The sequence below is a fragment of the Equus caballus genome, chromosome 11, assembly GCF_041296265.1.
Source record: "Equus caballus isolate H_3958 breed thoroughbred chromosome 11, TB-T2T, whole genome shotgun sequence".
Lineage (NCBI taxonomy): Eukaryota > Metazoa > Chordata > Mammalia > Perissodactyla > Equidae > Equus > Equus caballus.
Genome location: NC_091694.1, coordinates 6,218,518 through 6,234,135, shown reverse-complemented (window position 1 = coordinate 6,234,135; position 15,618 = coordinate 6,218,518). Strand labels below are relative to the sequence as shown.

At 59.9% G+C, this 15,618-nt stretch overlaps 1 protein-coding gene across 5 annotated transcripts; it reads right to left on the bottom strand.

Moving 5' to 3' along the window:
• Window positions 1-14,606, bottom strand: UNC13D (unc-13 homolog D). Of its 5 annotated transcripts, none has more exons than XM_070226895.1 (33): window positions 14,538-14,606; window positions 14,250-14,409; window positions 13,488-13,523; window positions 13,132-13,239; window positions 12,971-13,030; window positions 12,819-12,885; window positions 12,407-12,587; window positions 11,927-11,971; window positions 11,755-11,823; window positions 11,499-11,568; window positions 11,213-11,317; window positions 11,017-11,109; window positions 10,838-10,941; window positions 9,283-9,400; window positions 9,073-9,197; window positions 8,850-8,940; window positions 8,711-8,767; window positions 8,528-8,625; window positions 8,371-8,422; window positions 8,162-8,292; window positions 7,927-8,047; window positions 7,445-7,588; window positions 7,149-7,247; window positions 6,838-7,044; window positions 6,598-6,666; window positions 5,485-5,564; window positions 4,017-4,122; window positions 3,865-3,936; window positions 3,358-3,441; window positions 3,147-3,267; window positions 2,812-2,935; window positions 2,179-2,375; window positions 1-1,421 (listed from the first exon to the last, which is right to left on the bottom strand). In XM_070226895.1, the coding sequence occupies exons 2-33, from the start codon at window positions 14,370-14,372 to the stop codon at window positions 1,300-1,302; spliced, it is 3,279 nt and encodes a 1,092-aa protein (XP_070082996.1). In that variant the 5' UTR covers window positions 14,373-14,409; window positions 14,538-14,606; the 3' UTR covers window positions 1-1,299. The 5 variants fall into 5 exon arrangements, with proteins under 5 accessions (XP_070082996.1, XP_070082997.1, XP_070082998.1 ...); XM_070226896.1 differs by having other exon boundaries at window positions 14,250-14,414; window positions 14,585-14,606; XM_070226897.1 differs by having other exon boundaries at window positions 14,585-14,600.
• Window positions 14,607-15,618: the final 1,012 nt, after the last annotated feature.

Here is a 15,618-nt window from a genome sequence, read left to right as displayed (position 1 = left end):
TGCCTGGTAGTGTTTTATTTGGAGCCCTTGGCCGAAATCCCAGTTATGCCAGTTCCCCCAGCCCCTGCTTCTGCATCAGTTACCCCACACCCTCCTCCCTGCTGTTACGTAGGGGAGTGAGGGATGGGCCAGGCCCCAGGGTGTGGGCAGCTCAAGGGCTGAGGGCGAGGAGGGGGTTTGCATCACCTGACTAATCTGGACCCCACTGCAGGTCAACAGTATACATATTTTTTAACAAGTTTTTTTCCCTCAGAGATTGGCCCTGAGCTAACATCTGTTGCCAATCTTTTTTTTTCTTCTCTCCAACCCCCCCAAGTATGCAGTTGTGTATTCTAGTTGTAGGTCCTCCTTGTTCTGCTCTGTGGGATGCCACCTCATATGGCTTGATGAGCAGTGCCATGTCTTTGCCCAGGATCCAAACTGGTGACACCCTGGGCCGCTAAAGCGGAGTGCGCGAACCTAAACCACTTGGCCACGGGGCCAGCTCCCAACAGTATATTTTCTAAGAGAACAATGGATTGTTAGTTTTTTAATTTTTGCTAAGAAAATTTCTTAGTGATAGGTACTGTCCCAGGGAGGCGGTGTCATCAGCAGACACAGCTAGCCAAGCTGTTCTTTTTTTCTGCCCCACCGTCCCAGCCCCACTGCCTGCCAGTGCTCACTCCTTCAGAGCCAGAAGGTCCCTGGCTCTAGGCTCCTTAGCTTGGGTGCTGGTAGTCACCTCAGGAGAGGACCCAGGCTCCCTTCATTATGGCCACCATCCCTACACCGCCAGGGCAGCTGTAGCTTCATCTCTGGCGGGATCCCCTCTCCCTTCCCCAGGAGGCTTTGTGTCTGCAGGCCTGACCCCAATAGGCCCAACAGGCACAAGAGAACCTGCCCGCTCCCCACTACCCTCATCGAGTGGCTGGAACAGGCATGCCAGGAAACAGGTGGCTGAGATCCTGCTCTGCCAGAGCAGCTTTTCCCCAGGAGGGGAGCAGGGGCAGGAGATGCAGACAGCTGCCTCCCCTCCCCCTGGTGCTGGAATCTGGCAGAGGATGCTGAGGCCAGGGCTGAAGGGAGGCAGGAGGGAGTATAAATACTGCTAATGGTGCCCCCGTGACTGTGGGCCCCTGCCCTGGCAGAAGGACCAGAGAGGGGTCTGCACTCTGGGCCTTCCGTATTTGGTGCTCCCCAGATCTGCAGGCCCTTTTGGAGTGTTAGGCCAGGCTGGAGGGCTGCAGTGGGGGAGAGAACCCAGATCTCCCAAGAAAGCCCTTCCCTACCAGGGACCCAACCCATCCCCAACCTCCACTGCTACCGCCTTGGCTGAGGAGCATGCTGGGAGGCCTGCTTGGCTCGCTGCCGCCGCAGCCTCACAAACACCTGGGCCTCGCGATCACCCTTCCGGCTCTCCAACAGCTGCAGAATTGGATCCCCTGCAAAGAGAGGCGTTTGGAGGTTAGACTCGGGGAGAGGCAGTGCCCCGATAGTGTCAGGAGACATAGCACTGACCCATTCTCCAGCCAACCTGGAAACCGGTGATGGACCCATACCATCCAAGCTCACAAGACAGCCTGACGGACAAGACTGGAGACACCCTCACTGCCTGTGGCACAACGATGCTGGCCCGGACACTCTGACCCAAGTGCAGTGTAAGAGGCTGAGAGGTGCCTCAGGGTTCTACTATTACCTTTTTATATGAGAACCCTAGGCTAGCTAGTTCACCTCTTAGTGCCTCAGTTTACTCATCTGTAAAAGCAATACCTGCCTCCTTGGGTGGTTGTAAGGCTTGAAATGGTTAACATATGTCAAGTGCTTAGAACTAGCCCGTAGTAGGTGCTCAAATGTGACCTATTACTGTTATCAACCTTGGGAAATGCTTTGCAAGGAGGTGCCCCCTGGTCAGAGAGATCTGCCGCTCTCCCCAGGTAAACTTGTTGACGAGCTTCCCCACCAGGTAGAGTCACACTACACTTGACCTAGTTTAAGTGTCACTGGTCTCCTGATTAGACCGAGAAAGCCACTCAGCAACACAAGCCACCACGCTGGCTCCACTTGCATCCACCTCCGAGGACGGATTTCTCCGATCCCAACTTCGCCTCTCTGGGGGCCCCTTCCAGCACCCCCATTGCTGGGCTGGGCCCCAAACTTGCAGCCTCATGGCCTCTGCCCTGCCCGGGGGCTCAGGCCTACCATTGGGTGCAGGGTAGGTGAGGGGCAGGCGGATCTGAGGCACCTCGCCAGGCTCCTGGGTCCCAGTCAGGCCTGGCACCGAGCGCAGTGGCAGGAAGGCCTCCCCTTCCAGGTCATCAGCCCCCAGTGTGTCATGGTCCAGCACGGTGAGCAGGAGGCACGCCCCGTCCTTCTGGCATGGCTCAGCAGGCACCAGGCTAGGTGGGGGGCAGAGTCGGGTTCAGCTGCCGGCCCCACACACTGCCACTGCCACCCACTCCCACACATGGGTTCACCTTCTGGTTCTTGTGAAAAGGCCAGGGCTGGGAGAAAGAGGCCACAGACTGGGGGCGGGGGGTGATTAGGATTGCAAAGTTAGCTCTCAGCTATGACGCCTGCTCTGCCCGTGAGCTGAGGCTTTAAAACTATGGGGTCCTGTGTCCCCAGGCCCACCTGTCATGGGGAACAGAGGACGTCAGGGACAGCACCCTTCCCTGGAAGCAAGCCTCTCAGTCCAATATATGGGAGTAGGTGTGAGGCCTGTGCCAGCAAACCCTTGTGCCAGGTGACCCCTCCCTGGGCTGCAGCCAGGAGGAGCAGGCCTGAGGTGGGTCCAGGGCTGGGGAAGGGCGGTGAGCGTGGGGACCCACTCACAACTCAAAGGTCTCATCAAACAGTGGGTGAAGCTCCTTCTTGTGCTTTTGGGTCTCCCGGGGCGCCAGCTCAGGGAACTCGTGCCTGGGCTCCAAGGTCAGCTGGACAAAGGGGTCGCTGGAACCTGGCAAGTGGCACGGAGGAGGAGACACTGGCCAAGGATGTCCCAGCTGCCCGCTTCAGTCCCCACCCTCTACAGCTGTGCCCACTCAGCAGCACCGCCTCCTCCTGGAAATCCGGAGGAAGTGTACCCAGTGCTCCTGCTGGGCCAGCAGAGCCCCCAGGGACGCAGGGGACCAGAGTGGGGATGTGGGGAGTAGGCAGCCTCCACTCACCATTGGAGTCCAGAGGCAGCAGGCTGGAGGCGCTGAGCAGTTCCACACGCAGCTTCTGCTCAGACGCACTGTAGGAGGCCTTGACCGTGACAGCACCGAGCTCCTCAGAGGTGGTTTCTACCTGGGGTTTGGGGGGCAGAGTCAGCTGGGGCAGGCGGGAGAGGCAGGGCTCCAGGTGCTCAGCGGGCAGGGCAGCGGAAGAGAGCCTCACCTGCTGCTGGATGCGGCTGCAGAAGTACTTCTGGATGAGCTCCTGGCTGGAGGCTGCTTGCAGTTCCAGATCTCTCTGTAGAGCCTGGAAACGGGGCACAGCTGAAAAGTGACCTGAACTTCACACTCAACCACAGCCCAGCGTTGCCCTTCAGGAGCTCACAGCCAAGGCGGGAGACGTCAATTTGACATGGAAAGCACTGGGAGTTATGAGAGAGGAATGCATCCTCAGATTGCCCTGGCAGACAGCCAGGGGCACCCAGGGTGGGCTTCACAGGTGTGCCACCCATGCAGTTGCACAGCACCCCTCCACCATACTTAGAAGAACCACACGCCTGGTTTAATAGTCTGCTGTTGCTGTCTTAAAATTTTTAATAGTTTTTGAAAAAGGGGCCAACGTTTTCATTTTGTGCTAGGCCCTGTACATTATGTAGCCGGTCCTGGACACAGGCGAGCACAGGCAGGTAGTTCCCCCCTCAACCCCCCCAGCTCACCAGAAGTCCCCTACCTGGAAGGTGGCCGTGTGCAGGGCCTCGGGCGGCAGGCCACAGCCCTCTGCGTAGAAGCAGATCTCCAGGTTCTGAGGGGTGAGAGGGCAGAGGTCGTGACCCCAGGCACTCTCCCACCAGGGTTATTATTTGTCGTTACTAGTATTATTACCTGCAGCACAACCTTCAGCCTCCTAGAGGCCAGGGGGCAGTTCCGCTGGGAGGTGGCCACCTCCGTCAGCACTGTGAGCGTGTGGGTCCAGAGCAGGGTCAGAAGGCTGGGGTGAAGTGCAGAGGACACAGGGCAGGAGGACGGGAGGGGAGGAAGCAGAGACACTCCTGAGAAAGAGGAGGGGACCCAAGCCCACCCCAAGTTCCTCCCCACGCCACCCTCCACCCCCACCTCCACCGGCTCCTCAGGAGAGGCTGGGGCCAGGGCTGCAGGCAGGCGGTGTGGGGAGGGAGGGCTGGGCTCCCGAGGGAAAGATGACAAGCGGGGGGCGCACGGGCCAGTGCTATCCAACATGTCTCACAACCGAGCGAAGAATCCTCCTTAGGGGGATTATCAAACCCCAACAAACGAAGGTGGGGGGAGGCTGGGACCCCAGTGACAGAATCATGATTCAAGATGGGGGTGGCCAAAATGAATGGGATTTCACACAGCGTGGATAAGCATCTACCATCTGTGAGGAGAAAACATGAGCCACCAAGCCACGGTCCTCAGAACCAGCTGAAGTCACTGAACTTTCACGGGTCAAAGTAGAGTCAGGCAGTTAAGTACGTAAAAAGTGTGTGTGTGATTAAGAATGGGGGGGGGGTCTATATAACTTATTCAACATATTTAAATGCTCATTATGCACCAGACACTGTTCTGGCCGCTTTTGAGACAGTAAAGCTCCTATCTTAGTGGAGATTAAATTCTGTTCATACAAAAATCCGAGCTGAACAAATGGTATATTATGGCCTAGGGAATAAAGAAGGGGGCTCCTGTGGACCCCGCTGCACCCCTGGGAGTGGAGCAGAACTCTGGGGGGAGGAGCCGGCAGCCTCCTAGGACCCAGATCCTGTGTGGAGGACCTGTTGCTGTCATCGGTACTGTCACCAACCACTTCCTCTGTACAGCACTGCTCTCAGCACTTCACGTGACTCATTTAGTCCTCAAGAGAGGCCAGAACCACAATCATCTGCACAGAAAACTTGAGTAATCTGCTCAAGGCCTCCCACAAAGCAGCAGAGAAGCCAGAGTCTGAATCCAGGTGGTCCAGAGCCCACACCCTTGGCCTCTACTCCCTGCTGCCTGGTGTGCTGGGCCCCTGCTTTAAGAGAGACTCTAACTAGAAGTTCCCCTGGATTGTGGGAGAGGAACAGCAGTTGCCTGTAATGTTAGGAGGGCAGAGCTGCAGTCGGCAAGGCCCCGAAGATGACCCAGGGCTAAGGGAGAAAGGATAGGCAGGTTTCAGCTCAGCCTAAGATGAAGTGGGCAGGCTTGTTAGGTAGTGAGCTCCCTGTCCCTGGGAGCAAGCATTTAAGCAGAGACTGGTTGTATCCTCCCCTGAGAAGGGACGCCGAGGCCAGGAAGGCGGAGCGGGTGGGAGGAGGCGGAGGGGGTGGGGCACCGCAGGGCGGGGGCTGCTGCAGACCTGCTGAAATTCTCCTGCACCAGGTTGGTGTTCATGTAGCAGAGCTCCACCTCCAGGAACTTCATCAGGGGCAGAATGGCCTGGGGAGAGGGCCGCACATCTGGCTCTGGCCTATTCCAGTCTCACCCCCGTTCCCTTGTGCTGACCCAGGGGAGGAAATAGGGCCAAGAGCTTTTGTGTGCACCATCGGGAATGTCTGCGGGAGCTGGCCCCTGCCCACAGTCGGCTCCAGTCACAAGGGCCGCCTCTCATAGTCCCTGAACCCGCCGGGCATGGTCCCACCTCAAGGCCTTTGCCCTTGCTGGCCCCTCCCCTAGAAATCCTCAGGGATCTTTCTCATGCTTCCCTTAGGTCTGACTCAGCCGTCAATCTCTGAGTAAAGCCTCTCCCGGCCACTGTCTAAAAATACGACCTTCGGACACTTTCCACCCCCTTTTGTGTTTTATTTTTCTCTTTAGCACTTATCATGATCTAACACACCATACGTGTGTGTATACACACATCTGTGTGTACACAATACGCATACACACATATATGGATACTTATAGTCACGGCTATAGTTCTGGTCCCACACCCTTTCTCAGCTCTTCTTTCACCGCCCCCACTAGGACATAAGCTCTCGGAAGGTGGGATTTTTGTCATGGTTTTCATTGATATGTATCCCCAGTGCCTAAATCATTGCCTGGGACAAAGTGGGTACTTAAATAGCTGATGAACTCATGAATAACCTTCTCCCAAACAATCAAAGGTGTGTATTACCGTCCCCGCTAACAGAGGAGGAAACCGAGGTCAGCTGGCTTTTATAAACAGGACGGCTATGCTAGTAGGCAGCTGAGAAGGATGCAAGTCTGTTTGTCTGCAAAGTCTAAGCCCTCTGTCACTGGAGCCCCCACCCTGACTGTCAGTGCGGGGAGAGCCCGTGGAACGACCCAGCCCTGCGCCCTTAGCGTCCAAGGAGGAAAGCAAGGCCCAGGAGGGAACATTCCTTGCCCAAGTCTGGAAGGACTTATCTCTGACACCCTACGGCCTTCAGCCCCCTACCCACCCTAAGCCACTTTGCAATCCCAGACCCACAGAGCTGGCAAAGGTCAGTGAGCAGTGGGGGCCACTCACATCCTCAGGCAAGACGGATTCCCTGATGCCCACGAGTTTCTGGATGTGCGTGGCGATGCCCACCTCCAGCTGGGGACACAAAACAGGAGGCCATGGCATGAGTAGCGGGATCAGGAGAGGTCACTGGGGCCTAAGTTTACGTTCAGGAAAGGGTAGGGGCTGGACATCAGCCCAAGTCCCACTGGAGGGTTTCAGGCTGAGGATGGGGAGGGTGGGGTCACTGTGGGTCAGACAAGGTACCTGCTTGGCCAGGGTGCAGACGCCGGTGCGGATCTCGTGGCCCAGCCCAGCCAGCGCACCCTGCAGCTGGGCATGCAGCGTGTTCTGCAGCTGCCCCTGCTCCAGCACAGCGCCTACCCGCTGCTCCAGCGCCTCCCACGCCAGCTGGGTGGGCAGCTTGCCGATCACCAGCCGCAGCTGCTCCATGTCATTCACCACCACGCACAGCTGTAGGCGGGCATGGGCACAAGGATGCAGAGGTTCCCGAATAGCGCCAGGACTGGCGGTCTCTACGTCCACCCCAGCCCCCAACCCCCAGCTCTGGCCTTTACCATGTTGGCTGCCTGGCCCTGGTCCTTCTGGCCTGCAGAGAGCTCACGGGCCCGGGCTTTTATAAGGCTGCAGTACACCAGGGCGAGCCGACATGTGTCCTGGTGGGGGGAGGGGAGGATCAATGCGGGCTGCCCAGGAGGGGCAGACAGGGGGCAGCAGAGGAATGTCAGTGACTTGAGGGATTTAGGACGTGGGCTTTTGGAGACTGCTAGAGCAAGAGCTTGGGAGAAACAGGGTTGGGTGGGGATGAGGCTGTCCTAGAAAAGTGGAGAAAGACACATGGAAGACGCTGCACCTCCACGAACTTGACGGTGATCATGAAGGCCTCCTCTGGGTCAGGCCAGTCCAGCTGCCGTGCCGTGTGGCTGATCTGGGCAAAGCAGGTGGACAGATCCACAGCCGACGTGCTATGCTTGGTTAATTCACCCAGGGGCACTAGCTGGGGAATGGGGAGCACACAGAAAGGAGGGCTCAGGGCTTGCCAAAACCACACCCCTCCCTCCCTCCTTCTGCAAGCATTCAGAACTTCCACCACTGGCGAGCACAGAGCTGGGCAGGGGGCTACAGGGGGAACAAGCAAGGCTCCGCCCCCACCCCCCAGGCTGCAAGGATCAGTCTTTAAAGGGAAGCCACAGTTAACCCCAAGGATATCAAGAGGCAGCGTTTTGCACACAACTGGCCTCAGGAGCACCGCTGGACATCCTTGTGGTCCTGGCAGAGTCCCAAGCACTACCCACAGAACCGGGACCCCGCCCCCAGCCCAGGCCCCGCCCCCACCTTGTCCATCTGCACAGCTCGCTGCACCCGCGCCAGGGCCACACTGTAGGTCTTCTGCAGCCAGGAGGGGATGGCCGGCTGGAACCAGCGGTGGAAACCATCCAGGGCCAGGGCTCTGTCCCTGGGGAGAGCTGGGACTCAGCCTCAGGAAGGCAAGGGGCCAGCACGGGCCAGGGCCACAGGCTCTCCTCCACCCTCCTCTCCCCTGTGTCACTGCAGCCCGGCCGCAGCCCACCTCTCCGAGGGGATGGGGCCCAGCTGGCAGAGCTCCTTGAGGCTGATGTAGAGCTGGAACAGACTCTCGCCCAGCTCTGGGGACACAGAGCCACTCACTGCCGCCGTGTGGTCCTGCACCCGCTTGGCCACCTGCGAAGGGAAGGTGAGGCAGGCAGGGCTCCTGAGCCAGGGCAGAAGGTGAGCCTGGAGACAACGGGAAAGACTCACCAGCCACTGCAGCTCCAGGAAAGCCGTGGAGAAGAGGTCGATCTTGAGGGCGCTGGAGGAAAGGCAGTGGGGTATGACCCAGTGCACACACCGGGGTCCCTCTGGTCCCCGTTCTGAGCCCCTGCCGCACTACCTCCCAACCGGGACAACTGCTCACTTGTGGAAGATCTTGTTCCATGTGCGCTGGCACTGGTGCAGGTCACCAACGATGTCCTGTACCAGGTTCAGCAAGGCCTTGCCTGCCTCCAGCATGCCCTGGCAGGGACAGAGGTGGGCTGAGCAGGGCTTCAAGGGGCAAGCACTCCACCCACCACCCACCATCCTGCCTGTGCCCCCTCACCTGCACCATGGGCTGATGGTGCTGCTGCTTCAAGTGGAACCATTCAACAGTGCCAGTCTGTGGACAAAGAAGCAGTGAGCAGGGAGGGGTCGCTAGGCCCAGGGACATGCCCTCCCCATCCCCAGAGTGGGTACCATACCCGCAGGGCCTCGGTCACCAGGCGGGGCAGTGGGGTGCTGTTGGGGCACAGTTCTCCAAAGGCCTTCATCTTGCACATCTGTACCAGGACCCTGTGGAGACAAAGAGCTGTATCCAGAGACCCCCCGATTCACTCCTCCAGTAGGCTTCCCGACCCCTGCAGGTGCCCCAGCTGTTCCCTGGTCCCTGACCCCAGTGAGGGAGGGGAAAGGGTAGTCACTGACCTTAGAAGAGACTGCAGTCGGGCCGGGGAGTCGGAGACAGAGAGGGGGAAGACAGACCGGAATCTCCGGATGAGGGAGAGGCCATAGGCCAGCAGGGAGCTGAACGAGGCGGCCAGCTCTTCCAACTGCAGGGCCGGGAAGATGCTGTGAGGTGGGAGCTGCGCTCCCTGAGCCCTGTCTGCCCACACCCCTCCCCCTGCTCCAGCCCACCTGTTCTGCCTTGAGGCGGCCCTGGATCCACTGGTACTCAATGCTGGTGATGGGGTGCAGGAGGCAGCTGCTCGGGAACTCCAGGCTCTGGTAGAGACGGCTGTAGGCCAGCCACTGCCTGCGGCAGACAGGAAGCCCTCAGCCTGGCCAGATGGGGCACCTCCCTTCCCACTGCTCGCCTTGACCTCAGAGGAGGGACGGGGTCTCCCCCTGTCCCAAGGCCTCCTCTGCTCCTGTGGATCCCCATCGACTGCAGAGGCCGAAGGTGACCTGCAGGAGATTTTTTGCTCCCATAGGTGCTTTCCAAATGTATACATTAATCACCCATCTCTTAAATTAGGAAATTTGTGATTTAAAAATTCAAGATTTTTTGCTTCTTTTGAAGAATCAGATTTAGAGACATGAGGCTTCACGCACAGGTGGCAAACATCAGCTGGGACTTCCCTTTAGACAGTTCGGGGGAGACTTCACGGAGCTGAGATGAGGCTCGAGTGGGAGGGCGAAGGCGGACGGGGGAGGAGAGCAACCCAGCGGCAGGCCTTGGTCCCGCTGGGAGTCAGCGGCTACAGGCACTGCATGCATGGGCCCTATGGGCAAACTGGGCCCTTACCATCTGCTGCCCGCTCCAGCCTCACCTGCGTCCCCCTACCTGGCCAGGAACACTCACCTGCCCACGGTCCTAGGGCTGCCCTTCTCCCCCAGCCTCCTCCGCCCCCAACTCACATGCCAAGTGTCAGCCCTGGCCTGGGGTAGCTCCCACTCTCCTTTATCCTCCTGGCCAGCACTCGGGTGTGCCCCAACTTCTGCTCCTCACGGGCACTGACATGTCTGTGAACTCACAGGTGCCCCTTCCGGGCATTCCCACCATCTACTGTGGCACAGGGGATGTGACAGGCCCTCAACATGGATTTGGTAATGTCGGTGCATAATTTGTTGACTGGAATGCAACCGGGAGGCAGGGCTGGGAGCCAGGTCAGGGGTGGCAAACTCAAGTGCCCAGGGGACTCAGTGAGGTGAGGGAGTGAAGTAGGCCCGACGGCAACTGTGATGGACTGGGGAGGACACACTGCTCTGCTCTGACCAACTGCAGCCCAGCAAAATGACAGCCTTGTGATTATTCCAGCACTAACATTTCATGAGAAGCTGGAATGTGAATCTGTACGGGAAATCTCCAGATTTTTTTTTTTTTTTGGCAAGGAAGATTGGCCCTGCGCTAACATCTGTGCCCATCTTCCTCTATTTTGTATGTAGGATGCCATCACAGCATGGCTTGATGAGCGGTGTGTAGGCCCGCACCCGGGAGCTGAAACTAAGAACCCAGGGCCACCAAAGTGGAGCACATGAACTTAACCACTGCACCACCAGGCCAGCTCCAAAATCTCCAGATTTTTAAAAGCTGGCAACTGACTCAAAACTTAAAACATACAGTTTGGACCAAACAGAAACCTCTCAAGAGTTGGTCTTTGGGCTGCCAGCTTGTAGGGTGGCAGGCAGGGAGAGAGGGTGGTGCCCCACAGATGGCCCTCCCGAGAGTTCTGCTGGGCTGCGCACTCACGCCATGGACTGGTGGAAGTCTGACAGGTCCTTCTGCGTGGCGTGGAGAAAGAGGATGGTGGCAGCCTGGGGACTCAGCAACCCATCCCAGGAGGTACTGCCAGCCTGAGGGCACAGGTAGAGAGGTGTCAGGACCTGGCAGGCAGGCCCTGGCCCCACGCAGCCCTGGGAGGGCAGTACCTGGTGCTGGGTGACCTCATGGGACACGAGCTGCTGCAGCAGATGGAGGTGCACCGTGTAGCTGGGCTGGGAGCGGCTGGCCTCAGTGGCTCTCTGAAATAGGGCCAGCGTGGCTGTGAGCAGAAGAGCCCCCACCCAGTATAGACCATTCTCTGAGCCCAGCCGGGCCCCTGGGAAGCCCTGACCCCAGACCTACCCGCTTATGAATGAGCTGGAACTGGAGGTGGCACTGGCCGCGGTCCGGGTAGGTCTCGGTGCAAGGTTCCAGGGGGTACCACTGATCCTCCCGGCAGTGCAGGTCCTGGCAGGCGGGCAGGCAGGACAGGCCCACACCCGTGAGCAGCATGCGCCTCACATCATTGGCGGCAGGGGAGGCAATGGGAGGCCGACCCCAGGCTCTACTTGAGGCACACTCGGAACCCCTTCCCCAAGCCCCTCATAGCCCCTCCTCTCTCCTGGGCCCCTTTCCCCACCCTACTCACCTGTAGCCTCAGAACCACGTTCCCCAGGAAGTCATCCTGGCCTTTGTCCTTCCGGGCCTCCTTAAAGATCCTGTTCCAGGAAGGGTCCCATGAGGGAGTGGGCCAAGAGGCTGAAGAGGTCAAGCTGGGATCTGCCCCCACCCGCCTGCGGCCACTGGAGCCCAGAGAGAGCCTGCAGCCCAGCAACCACTGTGCATGTAGGGGAGGAGGGCAGAAGGAGCCCCCACTTATTCCCCGGGAACCCCAAGGCCCTCACCTTCGCAGCCCATGCAGATCTGTGAGCTCCCCAAGCTTGTGTCTGACAGACTCCACGGTGTCCATGTCCCTGATGGGGCAGAGGTTTGTGCAGGAGGCAGAGACGTGGTGTCCTCAGAGCCCCTGACCCCATTCTCTTCCCCCGACCCCTACGGGCAGGGCATGTCCCTCACCACATGTCCAGATGAAAGCTCGCGTTGCTTATATCCTCAAACTCTCTGAAGGGAGGAAAGGGCATGGCTGAGGGCCTTGGAGGGATAGACCTCCCGACCACGTCCAGGCTGCCCCAGTCGAGAGCCTGTCCCCGAAAGCTGTCATCCCCAATATCAACCACAGTGGAGTCTTACCCCTCCCTACCAACTCCTCTTCCCCTCCCAACTGCGTCTCTCTCTTCTTTCAGGTAAGGCTTCAGGCTACCCCGACGTCAACCCAGACGTATCCTACCTTCCACACCTCCCAGCACATGTGGCATTTATACCATTGCTTTGTCCTGTCTGGCCTCCTGTCTCCCCTGCCTCCAGAGCAGGCTCCTCCTCCAGTCAAGCCAAGCCCCTCCCCTGAGCCAGGAAGTCCTGCTGATCTCACAGACTGGGGGACCCCCTACCACCGAGAGCAGCCATGGACGGGGTAGGGGCTGGGGCAGGGCCACGTACAGGATGAAGGTCTCGTCCCAGACAGGGTTGAGTGTCTGGGTGACGACCTGGGTGCGGTGGGTCTGCTCCTCTGGAATGGTGTGCCTCACCACGGCCTTCTGCCGACGCCGAGACCCAGGGCTGCCCCCGGGCACACCTACCCCCTGCTCAATGCCCAGCAGGCAGTAGGGGTCACTGAACCCTGGGAGGAAGGAGAGGATGAGGCAGCCAGGGCGTTGGCTGGGCTCCCTGGGAGAGTCCTCATCACCCCCCACCCCAGGGGCAGAGTCCCTCCCCATCCAAAGGCAAGGAGTGAGTGCTGGGGGGCATCTGGGAGATGGGAGCTCCTGCTGAGAGTTCTGGGACAAACTGTGATGGGGAGAGAAAGGACAGCAAGGAAGAAGGTCCTGAGGGCCCTCCACCCCCTACTCACCACTGACATCCTTGCCCAGAATGCCCTTGGCCTGTTTCACCGTGGCCTTCAGACAAAATGTTGGCTTCTAGAGGGAGAGGGGGAGGCGCTTGAGTCCCAGAAGGGGCTGGGCTTCCCAGCCCTGCTCCTTGCCCAGCATGGCCCAGGGTTACCTCGAGCTCCTGGACCTGCTGCAGCATCTGCTGGTGCTCTTGAGGCTCCATGTGGAAGGCCTGATGGGGTAGGAGAGTGGGAGGCTTGGGGCACAGAGTGGGGGCCGCCAGGCCAGGAAAAAAGGCTGTAGGAAGGCAGGTGGGGTGGGGGCTGGGCTCACCTCCTGCAGGTATCGCAGCAGCTCAGAGGCCTCCCTCACATGGTTGGGCTCAGGCTGGCCCAAGCGGTGCAGGACCGTGTAGAGAGCTTCCTCGTAGAGCAAGGCCCGCTGAGACACAATAGGGTCACCGCGCACCGCCACAAGGTCTGAGCGCCCCCCGCCACCCCTGGCACCAACACTACATGCCCATAGGGACAAGACGAGCAGAGGTTCAGGGGAAGGGAGCCGGTTGAGACCTGGAAGGTCCTTCCCAGGCTGCTGCCATCGGCCTCAGCCAGCAGCTGAGGGGGTTGTCCAGGAGGATGCAGGGTTGCTCCCCAGCACCTCTCTCTGCCCTCCAACACTCCGATTCTTACCTCCTCAGGAGAGAAGTGGTGCGATGGAGGCTCAATCTGGGGAAAAGGTGAAAAGACAAGGTGTCCCGGAGGCCTAGACCGGGGCTCAGACACAGGAACAGCTCCTTGCAAAGCAGGCCCAGGCCCAGGCCACCGGCCTCCAACCCCACCAGTGCCGCAGACCTGTTCCCACAGCAAGCCTCCTGGGGCTCCAGCCCCCAGGCTACCGTCCTCATCCCCTGGCCTGCCGTGGCTGAGGTCCATCGGCGCTCAGCTGCCCCAGCAGCACCCGTGGCCCCAACCTCCTTTCCTTCCCCAGAGGAAACAGCACTGCTTATCAGGCAACCACGCTCTGCACCCCAGCGGCGGAAGTGAGGCCCAGCAGCGGAGGTGGGAGACTGGCGGACATGCCGAGGAAGCCTGGGGGCTGCTCAGCTGGTCCCCAAGCAGCCCGGCCACAGCAAGGACACTCCCTGCCTAAGGGGGCCAGTGCCTTTGAAGCTGGAGGAACAGAGGCCGTCGGTCCCACCAAAGGAGGGGCTCAGAGAGGCTCAGACCCTGGACCTGAGGCCCAGACGGGCCCAAAGAACACATGGCAGACCCTGCTTTGGTGACCCAGAAGGCTCTGCCCAAGGGCTGGGACAGGTAGAAGAGGGGACCACATCCTTAGCCTCAGCCCATTAGAGGTGGGGCCCCGCACCCTGAGACTGCACCCTGAGACCACACCCCGAGACCACAGAGCCCAACCCAGGCTGGCTCTTCTCCCATTGAGGTCACTCCTACCTCTTGAGCCCTTTGGGGCAGGGGATCCTGCAGATCTCCGACCCGGCCCCTGCGGTGCCTTATCTTGATGGCCTGGCGCAAGAGGGGAGGGCGCCGTTTGGGCTGGGAGAGGAGTGTCGCCATGGTGGCCTGCTCTGCCCTTCCCCTCTGCGGGGGCCCTCTGTGCTGGGTGAAGATAGTGAAGCCACAGGATTATGCAAAGAGCCCAGGCCTGCCACCCTGTGCCAGGGGGGGCAGGGGGGCGGGGGGTAAGCTGGTGGGAGGAGGGTCAGGTCAGGGTTTCACCACCTCGGAGGCCCCAAGGCCCCGAGGCCCCGGCTCCCAGGCTCCTGCACCTTTCTCTCTCCCACTGGCTGGGATCCTGGGAGGATCTCTCCCAGGCTGGAGGCAGAAGGTGGACCCAGTGGGCGGGTCTGGCCCCACCCCACCGTCCCACAGAGGCCCTGCACCCAGCTGTGTGAGGACTGAGGAAAGCCAACCTGGCTGGTGGGGTTCTCACCCACAACCTTCCCTGAATGGGCCCCAGACCTGGGGTGGGGTGGGGTGGGCAGGGGACAGGGTGGGTGCTCCAGAGGCGACTCCCCAGCAGGCAGCCAACTGCTCAGCCTGTTCTGCCCCACAGGTGACATTCCACTGAGGTGACACGGCCAAGCTGTGCTGGGCGGGGACGGCCCTAAAGCCTCTGCCCCCACAAGGACTGTCAGGAGGGTGCTCCCTTCAAATGCCCTTGTAAGGGGGTTAGCCAACTCCAGGAGCTCCTGGGCGGGGCAAGCCAGAAGGAAGAGGCGAGGGAGGCGGTGCTGCCTAGCCTCCCCTGAGAGGGCCACTTGGTCCAGAAGGGACAGGAAAACGGACACTTCAGGGCTCAGCTTTCTGATGGCCACGCCCATGGCCTTCTTCCAGGCCAGGGCCTAGTTGGGAGGGGCCACAGGCCTGGGCATGGACTTTGGCTGTTTCCTACCCTCCCCTGCCCCTGAGCACTGGGGCTCACAAGGAGGGCAGCACCGGAGCATGCACTGCAGGGGCCAGCCTGGCCAGAGCTGTCCCGGGCCAGGCTTCACAGAGGCGTCCCTCTTACAAACCCCAACACGCTCCTCTCTCTGACACCTCCCATCCAGACCGGGGCCAGGGCTGCACTATGAGGCACTGACACAGGAACTCATGTCCAGCTCTCCCACCAAGCAAAAGAATCGCTGGGCTGTGCCAGGCCCCAGGGGACTCCGTGGGTGGGCACAGTTGCTGAGCAAGTGCCCGGGAATAGAGACTTGAGAGGCCTTAGCATCCTGGGCCCAAATGGGTCGTGAGAACAAGGGATTCTGACATGGGGAGGGAACACTGCCTCCCTCCCCCGGGGGCCCTCAGCAGCGAC

Bases quoted from the DNA above. Each gene is read 5' to 3' on its own strand.
- UNC13D (XM_070226895.1), bottom strand. From the start codon at position 14,372: ATGGCGACACTCCTCTCCCAGCCCAAACGGCGCCCTCCCCTCTTGCGC. The intron at 9,401-10,837 runs GTGAGTGCGCAG...TGTCTGCCGCAG, and splicing joins GACTTCCACCAGTCCATGGC to GCAGTGGCTGGCCTACAGCC. The intron at 7,589-7,926 runs GTGGGGGCGGGG...CCCATTCCCCAG, and splicing joins GAGCTGTGCAGATGGACAAG to CTAGTGCCCCTGGGTGAATT.